This window comes from Nyctereutes procyonoides, unplaced genomic scaffold (assembly GCF_905146905.1).
Source record: "Nyctereutes procyonoides isolate TBG_1078 unplaced genomic scaffold, NYPRO_anot_genome, whole genome shotgun sequence".
In the NCBI taxonomy this organism is placed as follows: domain Eukaryota; kingdom Metazoa; phylum Chordata; class Mammalia; order Carnivora; family Canidae; genus Nyctereutes; species Nyctereutes procyonoides.
In genome coordinates this window covers 46,345,122-46,359,335 of record NW_026575042.1, presented here as the reverse complement: position 1 = coordinate 46,359,335, position 14,214 = coordinate 46,345,122, and the positions used below count along the sequence as shown (strand labels likewise).

The 14,214-nt window shown below is 40.7% G+C and overlaps 2 protein-coding genes across 2 annotated transcripts in view; one reads left to right on the top strand and one right to left on the bottom strand.

The window, feature by feature from the left end:
• MED12L (mediator complex subunit 12L) overlaps positions 1 to 14,214 on the bottom strand; it is a 317,933-nt gene that overhangs the window by 95,962 nt on the left and 207,757 nt on the right.
• On the top strand, positions 615 to 4,069 carry P2RY13 (purinergic receptor P2Y13). The gene is made up of 2 exons (XM_055321586.1): positions 615 to 650; positions 1,311 to 4,069. The coding sequence occupies exon 2, from the start codon at positions 1,329 to 1,331 to the stop codon at positions 2,328 to 2,330; it is 1,002 nt and encodes a 333-aa protein (XP_055177561.1). The 5' UTR covers positions 615 to 650; positions 1,311 to 1,328; the 3' UTR covers positions 2,331 to 4,069.

The window sequence follows — 14,214 nt, the reverse complement described above, 5'->3', positions numbered from 1 at the left end:
AGCCATTAAATCACTTGCCTACGATCTAGCACCCAATAATTGTTGCATCTAGGATGCTAATCCCTCAAATCTGGGTCTAACAGCCCTGAAGTCTTAGAAAATATGTCAGCCTATCTTCCTGAGATAGAGACCCCTAAAGACTAAGATGAATGTAAAAATAAAAAGATCATCCTTCTGAACGCAAATTCCCGGAAAAAGCAGTCTACAACGGTGCAGATGGGGACTCTGATTTTAGAGTCAACTCTTACTCTCCTATGTGGTTGTAATCTGGGGGCTAATTTCTTTATTTTTCTGCCACCTATTATCATACACAAGAGGCACTCAAAAATTTCAATGACTGTGTATACAGAAAAGATAAACTGCCACAATGAGTTATCAGATGAGAAAATATAAAGATAACTGCAACTAAGCTAATTCATTCAAGTCACAGATTAACAGCACCTAAATTTGAAATAAAAGAAGCTTATTAGAAAATCTGCAAAGATTTGAATATGAAGATGTTCTAATTGATCACATTACACACGTGAAAATGAGGAAGGAAATTCAGTATAAGAAAGCAGAACAATACTTGCTTCACAGGCTCTTCGTGGACTAAACTAAATGACTGCCTCAATCAGAAGACACTGAGCTCAGGATCCTCCCAAACAAAGGTGAATTTCAACTTTTATTACGAGTGGGCTTGCTTATCAAAGATAGATCATGTTCACGGGGGAGGGGAGGGGACCACGCTTTAAGGCAGACATTCTAGAAACCATAGATTATGGGCATAAGGAATGATACAGTGTGCAGCAACCTGACGTGAAGTATTACTTCTAAAATGGGTCTTATTTCACTGCCACGTTAAAAGTAGCGCTTATGAAAGAGACAGAACCTGTTATTTGGGTTTCATAAGGGTGTAAAAATCATGGTACTGTTACAAGTACCAAAAATGTAGTACATGTAAAAGAAAGAAAGAAAGAAAAGAAAGAAAAGAAAGAAAAGAAAGAAAAGAAAGAAAGAAAGAAAGAAAGAAAGAAAGAAAGAAAAGAAAGAAAAGAAAGAAAGAAAGAAAGAAAGAAAGAAAGAAAGAAAGAAAGAAAGAAAGAAAGAAAGAAAGAAAGAAAGAAAGAAAGAAAGAAAGAAAGAAAGAAAGAAAAAAAATTTTAGGCTACAAACAACCTGTGCCTTTTCAGCCGGCTCACTGAATGTGATGAATGAATGTGGGGGGTTAACACACTACACACCTGAAGCCTGTTTTTAAAAGCAGCCCTTTGAGATCATGAACTACTTCTTGCTTCTGTGTGTGTGTGCGTGTATATATGTATTTGCAGCAGCTGACACTGGACACCATGAACACCACGGGGGTCAAGGGCGTCAACGGGTCGGAGCGGTGCCCCAGGGACACGCGGATAGCACAGCTGGTGTTCCCGGCCGTCTACACGGTTGTGTTCTTCGCCGGCATCCTGTTGAACACTCTGGCGCTGTGGGTGTTCCTGCACATCCCCAGCTCCTCCACCTTCATCGTCTACCTCAAAAACACCTTGGTGGCCGACCTGGTAATGACGCTCATGCTTCCATTTAAAATCCTCTCTGACTCCCACCTTGGACCCTGGCAACTCAGAGCCTTCGTGTGTCGTTTCTCGGCTGTCATCTTCTACGAGACCATGTACGTGGGCATCATACTGCTGGGCTTCATCGCCTTTGACAGATTCCTCAAGATCATCAGGCCTTTTGGAAAATTTTTTGTACAAAAACTGGTTTTTGCAAAAATGGCCTCGGCCCTTGTCTGGCTCCTTTTGTTCCTCATCTCTCTGCCAAACATCATCTTGAGCAACAAGGAAGCGACGCCCTCATCTGTGAAAAAGTGTGCCTCCTTGAAGGGTCCCCTGGGGCTGAAATGGCATGGAGTGGTGAACTATATATGCCAGTTCATTTTCTGGACTGTCTTCGTTCTAATGCTTCTGTTTTATGTAGTGATTGCAAAAAAGGTATACAACTCTTACAGAAAGACCAGAAGTAAGGACCGCAAACACAACACAAAGCTGGAAGGTAAAGTATTTGTTGTCGTGGCTGTATTCTTTGTGTGTTTCGCTCCGTTTCATTTTGCCAGAGTTCCATATACTCACAGTCAAACCAACAGTAAGACTGAATGCAGGTTGCAAAACCTACTGTTTCTAGTCAAAGAAACAACTCTCTTTTTGGCAGCAACTAACATTTGCATGGACCCCTTAATATACATATTCTTATGTAAAAAATTCACAGAAAGGCTACCGTGTCTGAGAGGGAGAATAACCACAGCGTCATCCCAAGAAAATCATACTATTCAGACAGACAATATAACTCTAAGTTGATGAGAATTTTAGCATGGGTACCTTCTATGTAAGGGTTAAGACTTCAAAAGATAATTAAACTTGGAAATCAAGTTTAAACAATGAGAGAAAAATGGATGGGACAAATGCTTTCTTCCATTTTATTCCCCTGGTTTATAGAAAGGATTAGATGATAAATTTGAATTCCCTGATTTGAATAAATCAGTCACATAGATTGATTTACGAGCTGAATGAAGCATTAGTCAGAGAATCCAGCTGAATGCAAGTGGCCACAAGAGGGCATCTTTTAGAGAACATTCACTTAAGATTTTGCAAAACATTATAGATAAATGTGAATTACTACGACCCTCCCTTGCAAAACACCCTCTTCCCATTCTTTCACATACATAATTCAAACAACACTACCGCTTTCGTGTCTGACAACAGTTAATACTTGCTGTTTAAAAGCAAAACAAAAAAACTCAAAAATCCATTGATATGAAGGCTGAGGCTCATGGCTGAAAGGGACGGAGATATGAAGCATCTGAGGAGTTGAAATAGGCCATAAAACCCTGAGAAAGCCTGGGTGAAGGAGTTTCTCCCTGTACAGAGCCTCTTCCAGACTCAAGAGCACTGAAATGACTTCAGTACTCCATACGAGGCATGAGACCATTATTAAGCCACGTAAGATGTCACACTGTAGTCCTTTGCAAAGGTCCTAAGTGTGTACAATTTAAGGGCAAGAACCCAGGACTGATCTTCTTTGGAATTCTCCCTCTACCCGACAAATACTCTAATGGTGGTTGAACGTGCCACCTCCTCAGCAAGGCCTTCTGAGGTCACAACCTCTGTTCTCTCTGAAAATAACTACTTCTCCCACTGCTTGGGTGTGTGTTGGGGCCCTCGTGGCAGACGTCCCTTCGCTAGTCTGCAATCTTCCTGACCCCATTCCCAAAAGATGGCGAGGATTCTTTAAGAAAGAGAACATGTTTTAAGGCTGGAAAATAGGTCATGTTTTCTGGGTACCTCCCACACTATTCCCTGCAGACCATCGATTCCAAATGTTTGAAATAGAATATGTCATTGTTGTGTCATTCTTGGAACATTTAGAGAGGGAACTGCTGACACAAGATCAACAGCATCCATCCTAGGGAAATTTTGCAAAGGATTGGTAACCTGTGCGTACTTACCTCCCTCCACATTTCTTCCTGAATCCCTCTGTGCTGGGGGGAAAAAAAAAACACTCCCCCACCCCACCCCACCCAAAAAAAAAAAAAAACAACTAAAATGTGGCTCTCTAGGATTGTGGACACAGATTTAGATCTTCTAGAGAAAATGTACAAAGTAATAGTCATGATCGGCTCTGGCCTCTGGCTGCAACATGATCACTATAAGGTGAAACCCAGGCCTCTTACGTTCTCAAAGGTCCTGAAGGCCCTGGAACTTGCCCACCTATTTGGCCTTGTCTCCTAACTGCTCTTCCATTCCTGGAACGTTCCACTCTTAGGTACATTTGTAACTGTCAGAACATGCCTTGCTCCTTTGTGCTCCGGTGCCACTCACTGCACACATTAATTTCCCCCTGACCCACGAGCAAAACTCTTACCCATCCATGAAACCCTAAGATGCCATCACTTGGTCTATGAAATCTCAACTGGCCGATCTCCCACCACCGTGTCAAGCCCCATCACCCCCTCATCAGTCTGTCGCCACCCCTCAATTATTGTATTTACATTGCTTTGTAATTACTTGCCCACACATGTATCTACACTTTTGATAATTTATGTATATTTTTGAGAGCAGAGATTGTCTCATTGTGCAATCAATAAATATTTGGTAAAATAATCCAGACTGGTTTTATTTTTACATACTAGAAAAGCAAAGGGGAACCCAATTCTCACTGATATTTTTATTTTCAACAGATGAGATAAATTTATGAAAAACTCAAGCTCTTTTTGGCTGACTTCCTATAACATGTACCCAGGAGCCTGGGAAGTGGGGGTATTCTTGGGTTTACTAGTAAATGAACATGAAGAAAGCAGGATTACTAAACAGTACATGTACAGCTTTGGGGCTAATGTCTATCAACATTTCAGTTTTAAAGCTATAGATACAAAATGCTTTAGCTGTGTGCTGTTGGTTTTAGTTAATTAAGTAAAATTTGTAACTGCAGCATATTATACTGTCCAAAACTCTTCTAGAAAACACTCAATGTCTGATTTTTGTTTTCTGAAGGAATGAAATCATGGTAACCATTAGAGATGTCACTAAATCCACATCGCCTTTAAATAAGGCGATGTAGACTCTAATACTGTATTGTAAGTAACTACATCTTGATAATACAATTTTTTTAAAGATTTTATTTATTTATTCATGAGACACAGTGAGAGAGAGAGAGGCAGAGACACAGGCAGAGGGAGAAGCAGGCTCCATGCAGGGAGCCCGAGGTGGGACTCGATCCCGGGTCCCCAGGATCACGCCCTGGGCCGAAGGCAGACGCTCAACCACTGAGCCACCCAGGGGTCCCAATAATACAATTTTTTTAAAAAAAGATCCTTCAAGGGGCACCTGGGTGGCTTAGTCGGTAAGTATCTGCCTTCAGCTCTCAGGTCATAATCTCAGGGTCCTGGAATCAAGCCCCATGTCGGGCTCCCTCCTTAGCGAGGAGTCTGCTTCTCCTTCTGCCCCTCCCCCTGCGAGCACCCTCTCTTACTCCAATAAATAAAATCTGTAAAAACAAACAAACAAAAAAGATCTTTCAAGATAAAATTTCAAAAATTATGCCCTCCCTAAATACAAACATTTAATTCTATTATAGTAACATTATAGTCAAAGACCGAGTACGTGATGTGCAGACTGAAATAACCTATGAAGAACTTAGAAGTGGGCATATTAGAGAACCTTAAAATCACATTTACAGAGTGCAAAGCAGCTATTTGAAAAGAATTTCCCAAATTAGCAATCACCAATCCTAAATCCTACAAGACTTCTAGAATGAGATACTAGAGCATCGCCATTAATGATAGAAACAAGAGAGCAAAAGGGCGGGGGGGGGGGAGAAAGTTAGCTTTAATATAATCTGTGTGAGCTCACAACACAAATAAGGGTTTTTGTAAAAAGTTAAATATAACTATTTTTACTGGATGTAAGCAATACAACTATAGAACATGTGTTAAATCAGTAGTCGTCAAACTGTAGCAGGTATCAGGATAAGCCAGAGGGATTCTTATGACACGGCTACGACACAGATTGCTAGGCCCACTCCCAGAGTTTCTGATTCAGGAGGTCCGGGGTGAGGCCTGAGAACAGGTTGCCAGAGGATACTGATGCTATGGTTCTGGACCACACATTAAGAACTACTGTAATAAATGTTCCCTGAGGTTCGTATGGACTTAAAGATTGGTTCCCAGGACAGCTTTCTTGGACATGAATGCAGGAGTCAACAGGAATCTATCAAAAGGAGACAGACAAAATTGTTACTCAGGCAACAGGGCAGATGTAAGGTGACAGACAATGGTGAGGACGTGGCTACCTGGAAAGTTCACGCCCAACTTACGGGGGCTTCTACTACTCTGTGCCAACTGTTTGCACAGGGGGGATTAAGGGCCCAAGGTTGCTGGCTAGTAGCAACAGCAGAAGAAGTGGATGACGACCAAAGCAGCAGGCAGTACTTACTAGTCACTAAATATTAGGCAAGTGTACCAAGAGCTTTCAACAGATTGTTCCACTTAATCCCAGGAAGCCAATGAAGTGCTATTGTGATCTCCATCTTAGAGATAAAGATGTTGAGAAATGGAGAACTTAAGCAACTTGCATGGGGATCACACAGCATATACACAGCAGGTCTAGGACTGTAACTCAGACTAGCTTCTGAGCCCATATTCTTCACCACTATTATTTACAACCTCAGATATTCTAATGTTCTCAAGGGAAATCATAAATCCAGTCTCCTTTATTTCCTGCTCTTTTCAAAACTTCCGTAGCCACCTCCACACTCCCTAACTCCACAAAAACAAAACATGCATGTGTGGGCCTTAACTAGCCCAGGTGCTGCCAGGTAATTAGCTGTGACCTCGAAGTGAATGAGAACCCTCCAGGACCTCAGAGAGGCAGCCCGCAGTCATTACTGGACACTTGCTATGTGCCAGGTGCCATGCTGTGTGCTCTACAAGGACTATCACCTTTCTATTTCTCACTTCAACCTTATGAGAATAGATACCACAGAGCTTCCTGTTGAGGGCAATGTAAAAAGAAAACTGAGACACAAGCAGTGTCTTTGCCTGCTTTGGCATGCAAAGATACCTTTGCCATGGTGTGCAGGACGTGCCAGCAAGCTGGGAAGGGCTGGGGCTAAAACCCAGGCAGGTGGCCTCAGGCCCAATGCCTCAATGGCTCTGCTACACCATCAGGACAAGTTCCTCAAGGGCTGACATCATACCCAGTGGTGAGGATAGCAAGGAAGTGGCTCCTGATGAGGAAGGGAGAGGTCTCAACACAAGCGAGTCTGCAATCTCAGGGGTTTGAGTAGTTAGACCCCAAGAGTCGCTAAGAGTCCCTGCAGCACTCGAGATTTTGTGAGAGAAGACGATCCCAATGAGTGGGCTCCCAGGTTCCCTGGGGGAGTCAGGCCTTCGGCACAGGGCCCTCCGCCTCCCCGGCAGCGCACAATGGTGAGGCACGCATCCCACAACGAATCCAATTGTGGAAACAGTACGCGAGACATAACGAACTCACCATAAAAAACTGAGAGGAAAAGGTAGCTAACTCCAAATGGAGAAAATGAGGATGGGCGTGCAGGCGAGGACAACGGGAGCTGGACCTGGAAGAAAGCGACAGAGTATGCAAAAGGGGACACTGCCAGGCCATAAGCAGTTTGGAGAAAGGCTCAGCTAGGAGTGGGGACAGAGCTAAGGCTGGAGCACAAGGGGCCACGGGGGCCAGAGGCTGGAGCGCGTGAATGGAGAAGATGAGCCTGGGAATGGAGGATGGGACCCTACAGCAGAACTCTTGGAGGCTGTGTGGACTGTATAGACTTCTCCATGAGCCATGGAAGGTTTCTGAAATGAAGAATTACATGGTCTTGGCTTGCGCTTTAGGAAAATCAATTTGTCAGTAATAGGATGATTATGATTATGGATGGAAGAAAGAGCCACTGAGGATAGGAGATCAATTAGAGAAGTTCTCTATATAGGCAGGCAAGAGCCAAGGGCCAAAAAAACTAACATGGACTTTATAGACATATTCAGAGAAAGAGGTTTTGAGTCCAAGAGCCCCAGAGACAAGGGGATGATTTGTAAAATTATGTTGTATGTAATTAATATGCAAAATGTATTTTCAGAGGGGTCCATAATCCCCATCCTACCCCCTTCCAAAGGAGATTTATTGCTCTGAAGATTGTTTGACTAAGTGGTGTGCTGGATCATAAAGGAAGGCCAAGAAGCAAATTCTGGGTATGATGAATTTAAAGTCTCAGAGATTTGGGTCAATAAATCTAGCCAGTGGAGACAAAATGTGCATCAAGGGCTCTGAAGACAGGGCTAGATTAGATGGGTAAGGGATAATCTTTTCTGAGACAAGAGAAGAAGGAATGAGCTGAGCACCACAGAGGATATGTCACCTGTGTCGTGGACAGGACAGATTAGAAGAGATGGCTGGAAAGGGGAGCTTCAGGGCGTAAGGTAGGGGCTGAATTAAAAGGAGCAACGGGAGACTTGGTATACCAGGAACTAAAGAGGAAGTAATAGTCAACAAAATTCAACACTCTAGAAAGGTCAATTGTGTTTAATCTACAAGTATGAATTCGGTGGCCACACTGAGGAGAAGGTGGGGATAGAACCCAATTTGTAATGGGAAGTGAGAGGCTGTGAGCAAGTCTCCCCTTTCAATACAGGACAAGTCAGTTTACAAGAGTCCCAAGGAGAAAAAAACAACAGCTGTTATGTGACCTCAGCTTTATCCAAGGGATTCTAAGAACAGAGAAGATAGAGCAGCCCCTTCCTATACCTTGCAGAGTGAATACGCTCCATGTGAAACAGCAAACAGAGCATAAGTGCAAACACATGGTGAAAATAACCACAAAACCAAGAAAATCCAGCTTAAGCCAGAAAATGGGTAGGCCAACATTTCAGACGTTAACATTGCCTGGGTTTCTGATACCTAGCCCACCCCCACCCCCATTGCAGTATAAAGTATTTGTAGGGAAAAGGTAGAGGGTAGGAAAGGGAGTGGAGAACACAGAGAAAGTCATAAAAGAGAAAAAAAGAATACAGAAGAGAAAGGAAACTGAATTTAAGACTTAGAGAAACCAGGTAAACTAGTTTGGTTTTCGGGGATTTTTTGTTTTGTTTTTTTAAAGGAATGTGTAAGCAAATAGTGGGGAGGAGAAAGGAAAGAGGAAAAGAATCCTGAGGCAGACTCTCTCCTGGATGTGGAGACTGATGGCAGGGGTGGGGTATGCTCCACATGGGGCTCAATCCCAGGACCCTGAGATTATGACGTGCATGGAAACCAAGAGCCAGACACTCAACCAACGTTTAAAAAAGTCCATACCTCACTCAGCATGTGAATTTTTGCCAATTCTGTAATAAAACTTAAATTAACATGTTAGCATCTCGAGGCAGGGTAATTAAAATGTCTACCTTTGTTTTAAAGGTCAGCCTGAACACGAGATGCTTGAATGTGACTGTACTCAGGGTACCCACCGTGACTTGAGCAATGCTACCTAATGCGAATCTGAATATTTCTATAGTATTTTTAAGAGTACTGGATTTGGGCATTAAATTTATATCATATAGACATACTATATCACGCAACACTTTTTTGTCCTTTTTTACTCTATTTAACTCTGTAACTAAAATTTCCTGCCATCAAAAATGCCTGAACTACAAGTAAATGAAGCATTAACCTGAAGGCAGTCAGCCTGCTGAGACCAACTCTCTTCTCCCCCTACATATCCTGCACTCAGCTCTTACACGTTCCCACCATGTCAGACAGATTAGAATAAGCTAGTCTAATTTCCTCCTTTTCAGAAAGGAGAGCTGTCAAGAAAGAACATAAAAGTAATTCAAGTAATCATGCGTTCATCATGGAAGGAAAACTAGGAGCTTTCTAAAGGCAACTAAAACATCATGGCCTTGCTCTGACTTCTAAGCTGAGGAATGTTTCCAATTTCTAATCATTACAAATTTACATTCAGACACCCCATTCATTCACTTATTCACTCAGACTTTGGGAGAAAGGGAGAAAGGGCGCAAAAGAGAGACAGAGAGAGAAGCTACTGTTCTCTAAGTACCGACCAGTTCTAAACACTGCAGGAACTTTCTGGTATGTTATTTTAACCTTTACAATATTAAAAGGTAGCCATCCCCAAGCGTATTTCCCAGAAGAAGAAACAGATTCAGCTCTATTAATGATTTGTCCAAAGATGGGGGGGTGGGGGGAGAGAGCTGTGAATCGGAGGAGCTGAAATCCATCCATGTTGGAGTCTCTATGACCCCACAGTTATCAGGCTCTTGTCATGGCCTGACACTGCCTCAGGCAAAATTCCCAAAGTGAGGACACCGATTAAGTAGCACAGCACAAGGGAGAGTATCAATCTGAGGTCAAGAGTCATATGCAGGCATATCTCCAGACTCAATCTCCAAACCATCCCTTCCCTCTAATCAACCATTACACATGAAGTTCTCATACCAGAAAAAGGTTTAGTGCTTTATTTAAAGCAGACCAAATAGATACAAATCATTTCAAATGACAGATTAAACACAGTAATTCAAGCATAGGGACCTAAAGATACCAATCTCAGCAAGGGAACATTAAAGGGTTTGTAATAATTACACTCAGCACAAATTCTCAAGCTACTGGATGTGAGCCACAATTTGAGTGACTTTGGTGTACTGAGGACAGGACAGTAAGACCTGATGAAGATTTTACTACAATCCTTGTTGCGTGTTCTGGCTCCATGAAGAAGACATGGGCATTCAAGACAGATCACCTTGAGCTATCAGATTTCTACTTGTCTTTGTTTTATAGTGAGTTTGGATATTACAAAGGACTAGCAGGCCCTTTATAAGGCCCTTTATAGCAGGCCCTTCCTTGCATGATCATATGCAAGGAAGAAAGAACTAGAAGGCAAGACAAGCCTCAGTAAGGTATCTGTCAAAGTCTCACTAAAAAGCTAGGCATAGGGTAAAGGATTCTTTCTAGGACTTAGGAAGACATCAATAACGATACATACTTTTTATTCCAAGATCTTAGAAACACATTCTCTCCCTGAGTGTTTCTGTATCTTTAAGACTATATTTTGAAAAATCAACAAGCTTACCGGAATTCTCATCTAAAATTCTACAATCAGGGCAGCCCGGGTGGCTGAGCGGTTTAACACCACCTTTAGCCCAGGGTGTGATCCTGGAGACCCAGGATCCAGTCCCACATCAGGCTCCCTGCGAGGAGACCTCTGCCTGTGTCTCTGTCTCTGTCTCTGTCTCTCTCTCTCTCTCCGTGTCTCTCATGAATAAATAAAATCTTCAAAAAAAAGGAAATAAAATTCTACAATCAAAACAGAATCCTCCTTTTATAGAACAGTGAAAACCAAGAAAAGTTGAGTAAGTCATCCAGCATCCTAAAGAAAAGGAGTATGAATCTACTGACGTTGTGAATCATGATCCATGAATCAGATCTATGGCCAAAACAAGATTATAGATATCCCTATTTGACTTCAAAGTCCCAAACTCTAATACAGACTTCAGGCTAATATGTCCAAAGTGCTTAGAAAACATGTAGAGGCACCCCCTACTACATATCCTACACAATAGATCCTAGCAAATACAGAGTAAATCCATTTTCAAAAGCCCAGGGGACTTTTTTAAAAAGTAAGAAAGGAAAGAGATTGTTCTAAAGAAAAAGAGTCTACAAAGACAGTAAAACCAAATGCAGTGTGTGACCAGTGACTGAATGCTACATCAAAAAAATTAAGAGTATTATTGGGAAACGGCAAAATTTTAAGACGGAGAGAATATTTAAAAATATTATTGCAAAATAAATAAATAAATAAATAATAAAAATATTATTCCTTCAACAATTAATCTTGACTGATAACAGTATTGTGACTAGGTCAGAGAATATCCTTGTTTTTAGGAAATACATGCTGAAGCAGTTAAGGGCAAGGCATTTCTCACAATGACTACAACTTCAAATAGGTCCCCCCAAAATACTGGGAGGGGACGGTTAAGGGAGGGATATGTGAAAAATGTTAACAGTGTGTAAATTGAGATGAAATTTAGTTGCACTATTATTTCAATTTGCCTATAGGTTTAGCATCTTTAAAAATAATATTAGAAGAAAAAAATCATTTCTAGTAAAAAATGAAAAAAAATTTTAAACATTGTAGTGGTCAAGAAACACAAACTCATATCCTAGGACATTGTTTTGTATTCAAAATAAATTTGGGGTTTGTAATGGCTAAAACAATGTTATTAAAAGAGCCTCCCTGCATTTAATAGGATCTTCCAATGAAGCAGCAAGATAATTATTGTTATAAAGTCTCCTGTGGCTTTTATGAAATGGGAGACTTGCTATAAAAATCAGCAGAAAAGAAAAATTATGCAGGTTAACCTTTCAGTGATTTGAACAATAATAAAGTTACGGCCTGTTTTTCAGCTGCTCTTTTCATCAAAGCATTACACTTTTTTCGTGACTAAACGTGTACTACTTCCCTTTTAGAATGTTAAGTAAGACCGGCTGGAACAAGTCCCAACTTGAGATTGGCATGATATGCTTGAAGACAAATGCATGAAGGCTGCCTCATGCTAACTTTTTCATTACTAGACTTAATTTACACCACCAGCCAAAGCTTTGAAATACGACAATCTGACTATTATGCTCCTAAGGAAGGGAAAAAAAAAAAAAACAATTCCAATCCCAGCCCACCTCCAGGAGGAGAGACACCTACTGCCATCATGGACAAGGGGACAGAAAAGCTCCTTTCCTCCTAACATCTTGATTTAAAAAAAAAACAAAAAAAAAAACAAAAAAAACAAAACAAACAAAACAAAACACCGTCAAGGTGCATCACTGTACAGGAAAAACTTGAGGTCCTTACATAGGACAGGGATTTTCCTTGACATAAGAAATTAATATTGTTAGTTGGCTCTAACAGGACAAAGTCAATGCAGGTAAAATAGATAGATAGATAGATAGATAGATAGATAGATAGATAGATAGATAGATAGATAAAACATTAATTTTTTAAAGAGCATTAAAATTTAAGGTACCTAACAGAACTGCCTTTATTCCATTAACAGAAACTTGTGAAGTATCTGTCTCTCATATCTGTCTCTCAAATAAGGTCTCAAATATGATTTCACACACATGATTCGAAATTTGGGATAATCCTCAGAAGGTGCAGGGAAGGCCTTTGTCCAGCACACTTTTAAGGAGCCCACGAGGGATGCTCTCTCTTGGAATTGACACTTTTAAGATTTGGCAGTTGGTTATTTTGACAGGTTGATTTCACATCCTTTATTATTCATGGATCCCAGTGACAAATGGCAGTGTGCTCAACCCAAAAGGACAAGTCTCAAACTAAGGTCTACAGGGCATAACCTTCCTCCTCAGGATGCAATAAACTGGTTTCACGTGTTAAAAGCATAATCCATGGAGAGGTTTAAATGGCACAAGTGCAGATTCAAATCTAAATGAAGAATTGTTTGTAAATCTGGCAAATTCTTAGAAGACTGAGCCGCTATTAAGTTGCCTAATTTTTGCCCAGGGACTTTCCCTCGTGCTACTTATCAATAACTTTTTTTTAAATTTTTATTTATTTATGACAGTCACACACACACAGAGAGAGAGAGAGAGAGGCAGAGACACAGGCAGAGGGAGAAGCAGGCTCCATGCACCGGGAGCCCGACGTGGGATTCGATCCGGATCTCCAGGATCGCGCCCTGGGCCAAAGGCAGGTGCTAAACTGCTGCGCCACCCAGGGATCCCAACTTATCAATAACTTAATCCCCCCTAAACAGAAGGGAATGGAGGACCATAAAAATTGTAGTTCTGTTTTTGTTTATGAATAAGCAATAGAAGCATAATGCTGATATTCAACTATTAGTATTTAAACACCTATTTGTTTTTCTGTATTAACAGAAAGAAAACCAATTAGTGTGTGTATGTGTGTGTGTGTATTTGTATGTGCGTAATTTCTTTAAGGCATAAGCAAACACTAAGTAACTCCTATTACTGATTTATAACTTCAAAAAAAGTTTTTCATTTTTTTAAAGATTTTATTTTTTTTTTTATTCATGACAGACACACAGAGAGAGGCAGTGACACAGGCAGAGGACCCTGGGATCATGACTCGAGCCAAAGGCAGACACTCAACCACCAAGTACCCCTCAAAAAAGATTCTACATTTATTATTTTCATTTATCTTCTCCCATGATAGTAACAGGTTTTGATTCCATTTGGTGAAATTTTATTTATTTACTTATTTGCTTGAATGCTGCAAAATCTTGCAAACATTTGGAGATTTTTATCTGCAAGATCTAAAATTAATTACAAATATGAAAAAAAGATCTGATGGTGCAAACATATTATGGGAAGTTTTTTTTAAAGAATAAAAGTTTTTTGTCTTTAAACATGGAATTCAAGGGATTAGCTCCCCAAAGTAAATATATTTAAAATATTGTGAATACTGACATTTGTGTCTATGTAAAAATAGGTCTACAGATCTCCGCACATCCTTGAATAAGACAACAGGTTTCCAATGTTATTAATTCGTAGTATAAGCACATTTCAATTTTAGTTTTTAAACAGTATAGTATCCTAAAGGATTTATCTTTCTTAAAATATCTGATTTCTTTTAACCCAAGCTTTAATTGGCAGGAAGGCAGTATGTGTATTTTCTAATTAGCAATAGGAAGAAGCTCATCCA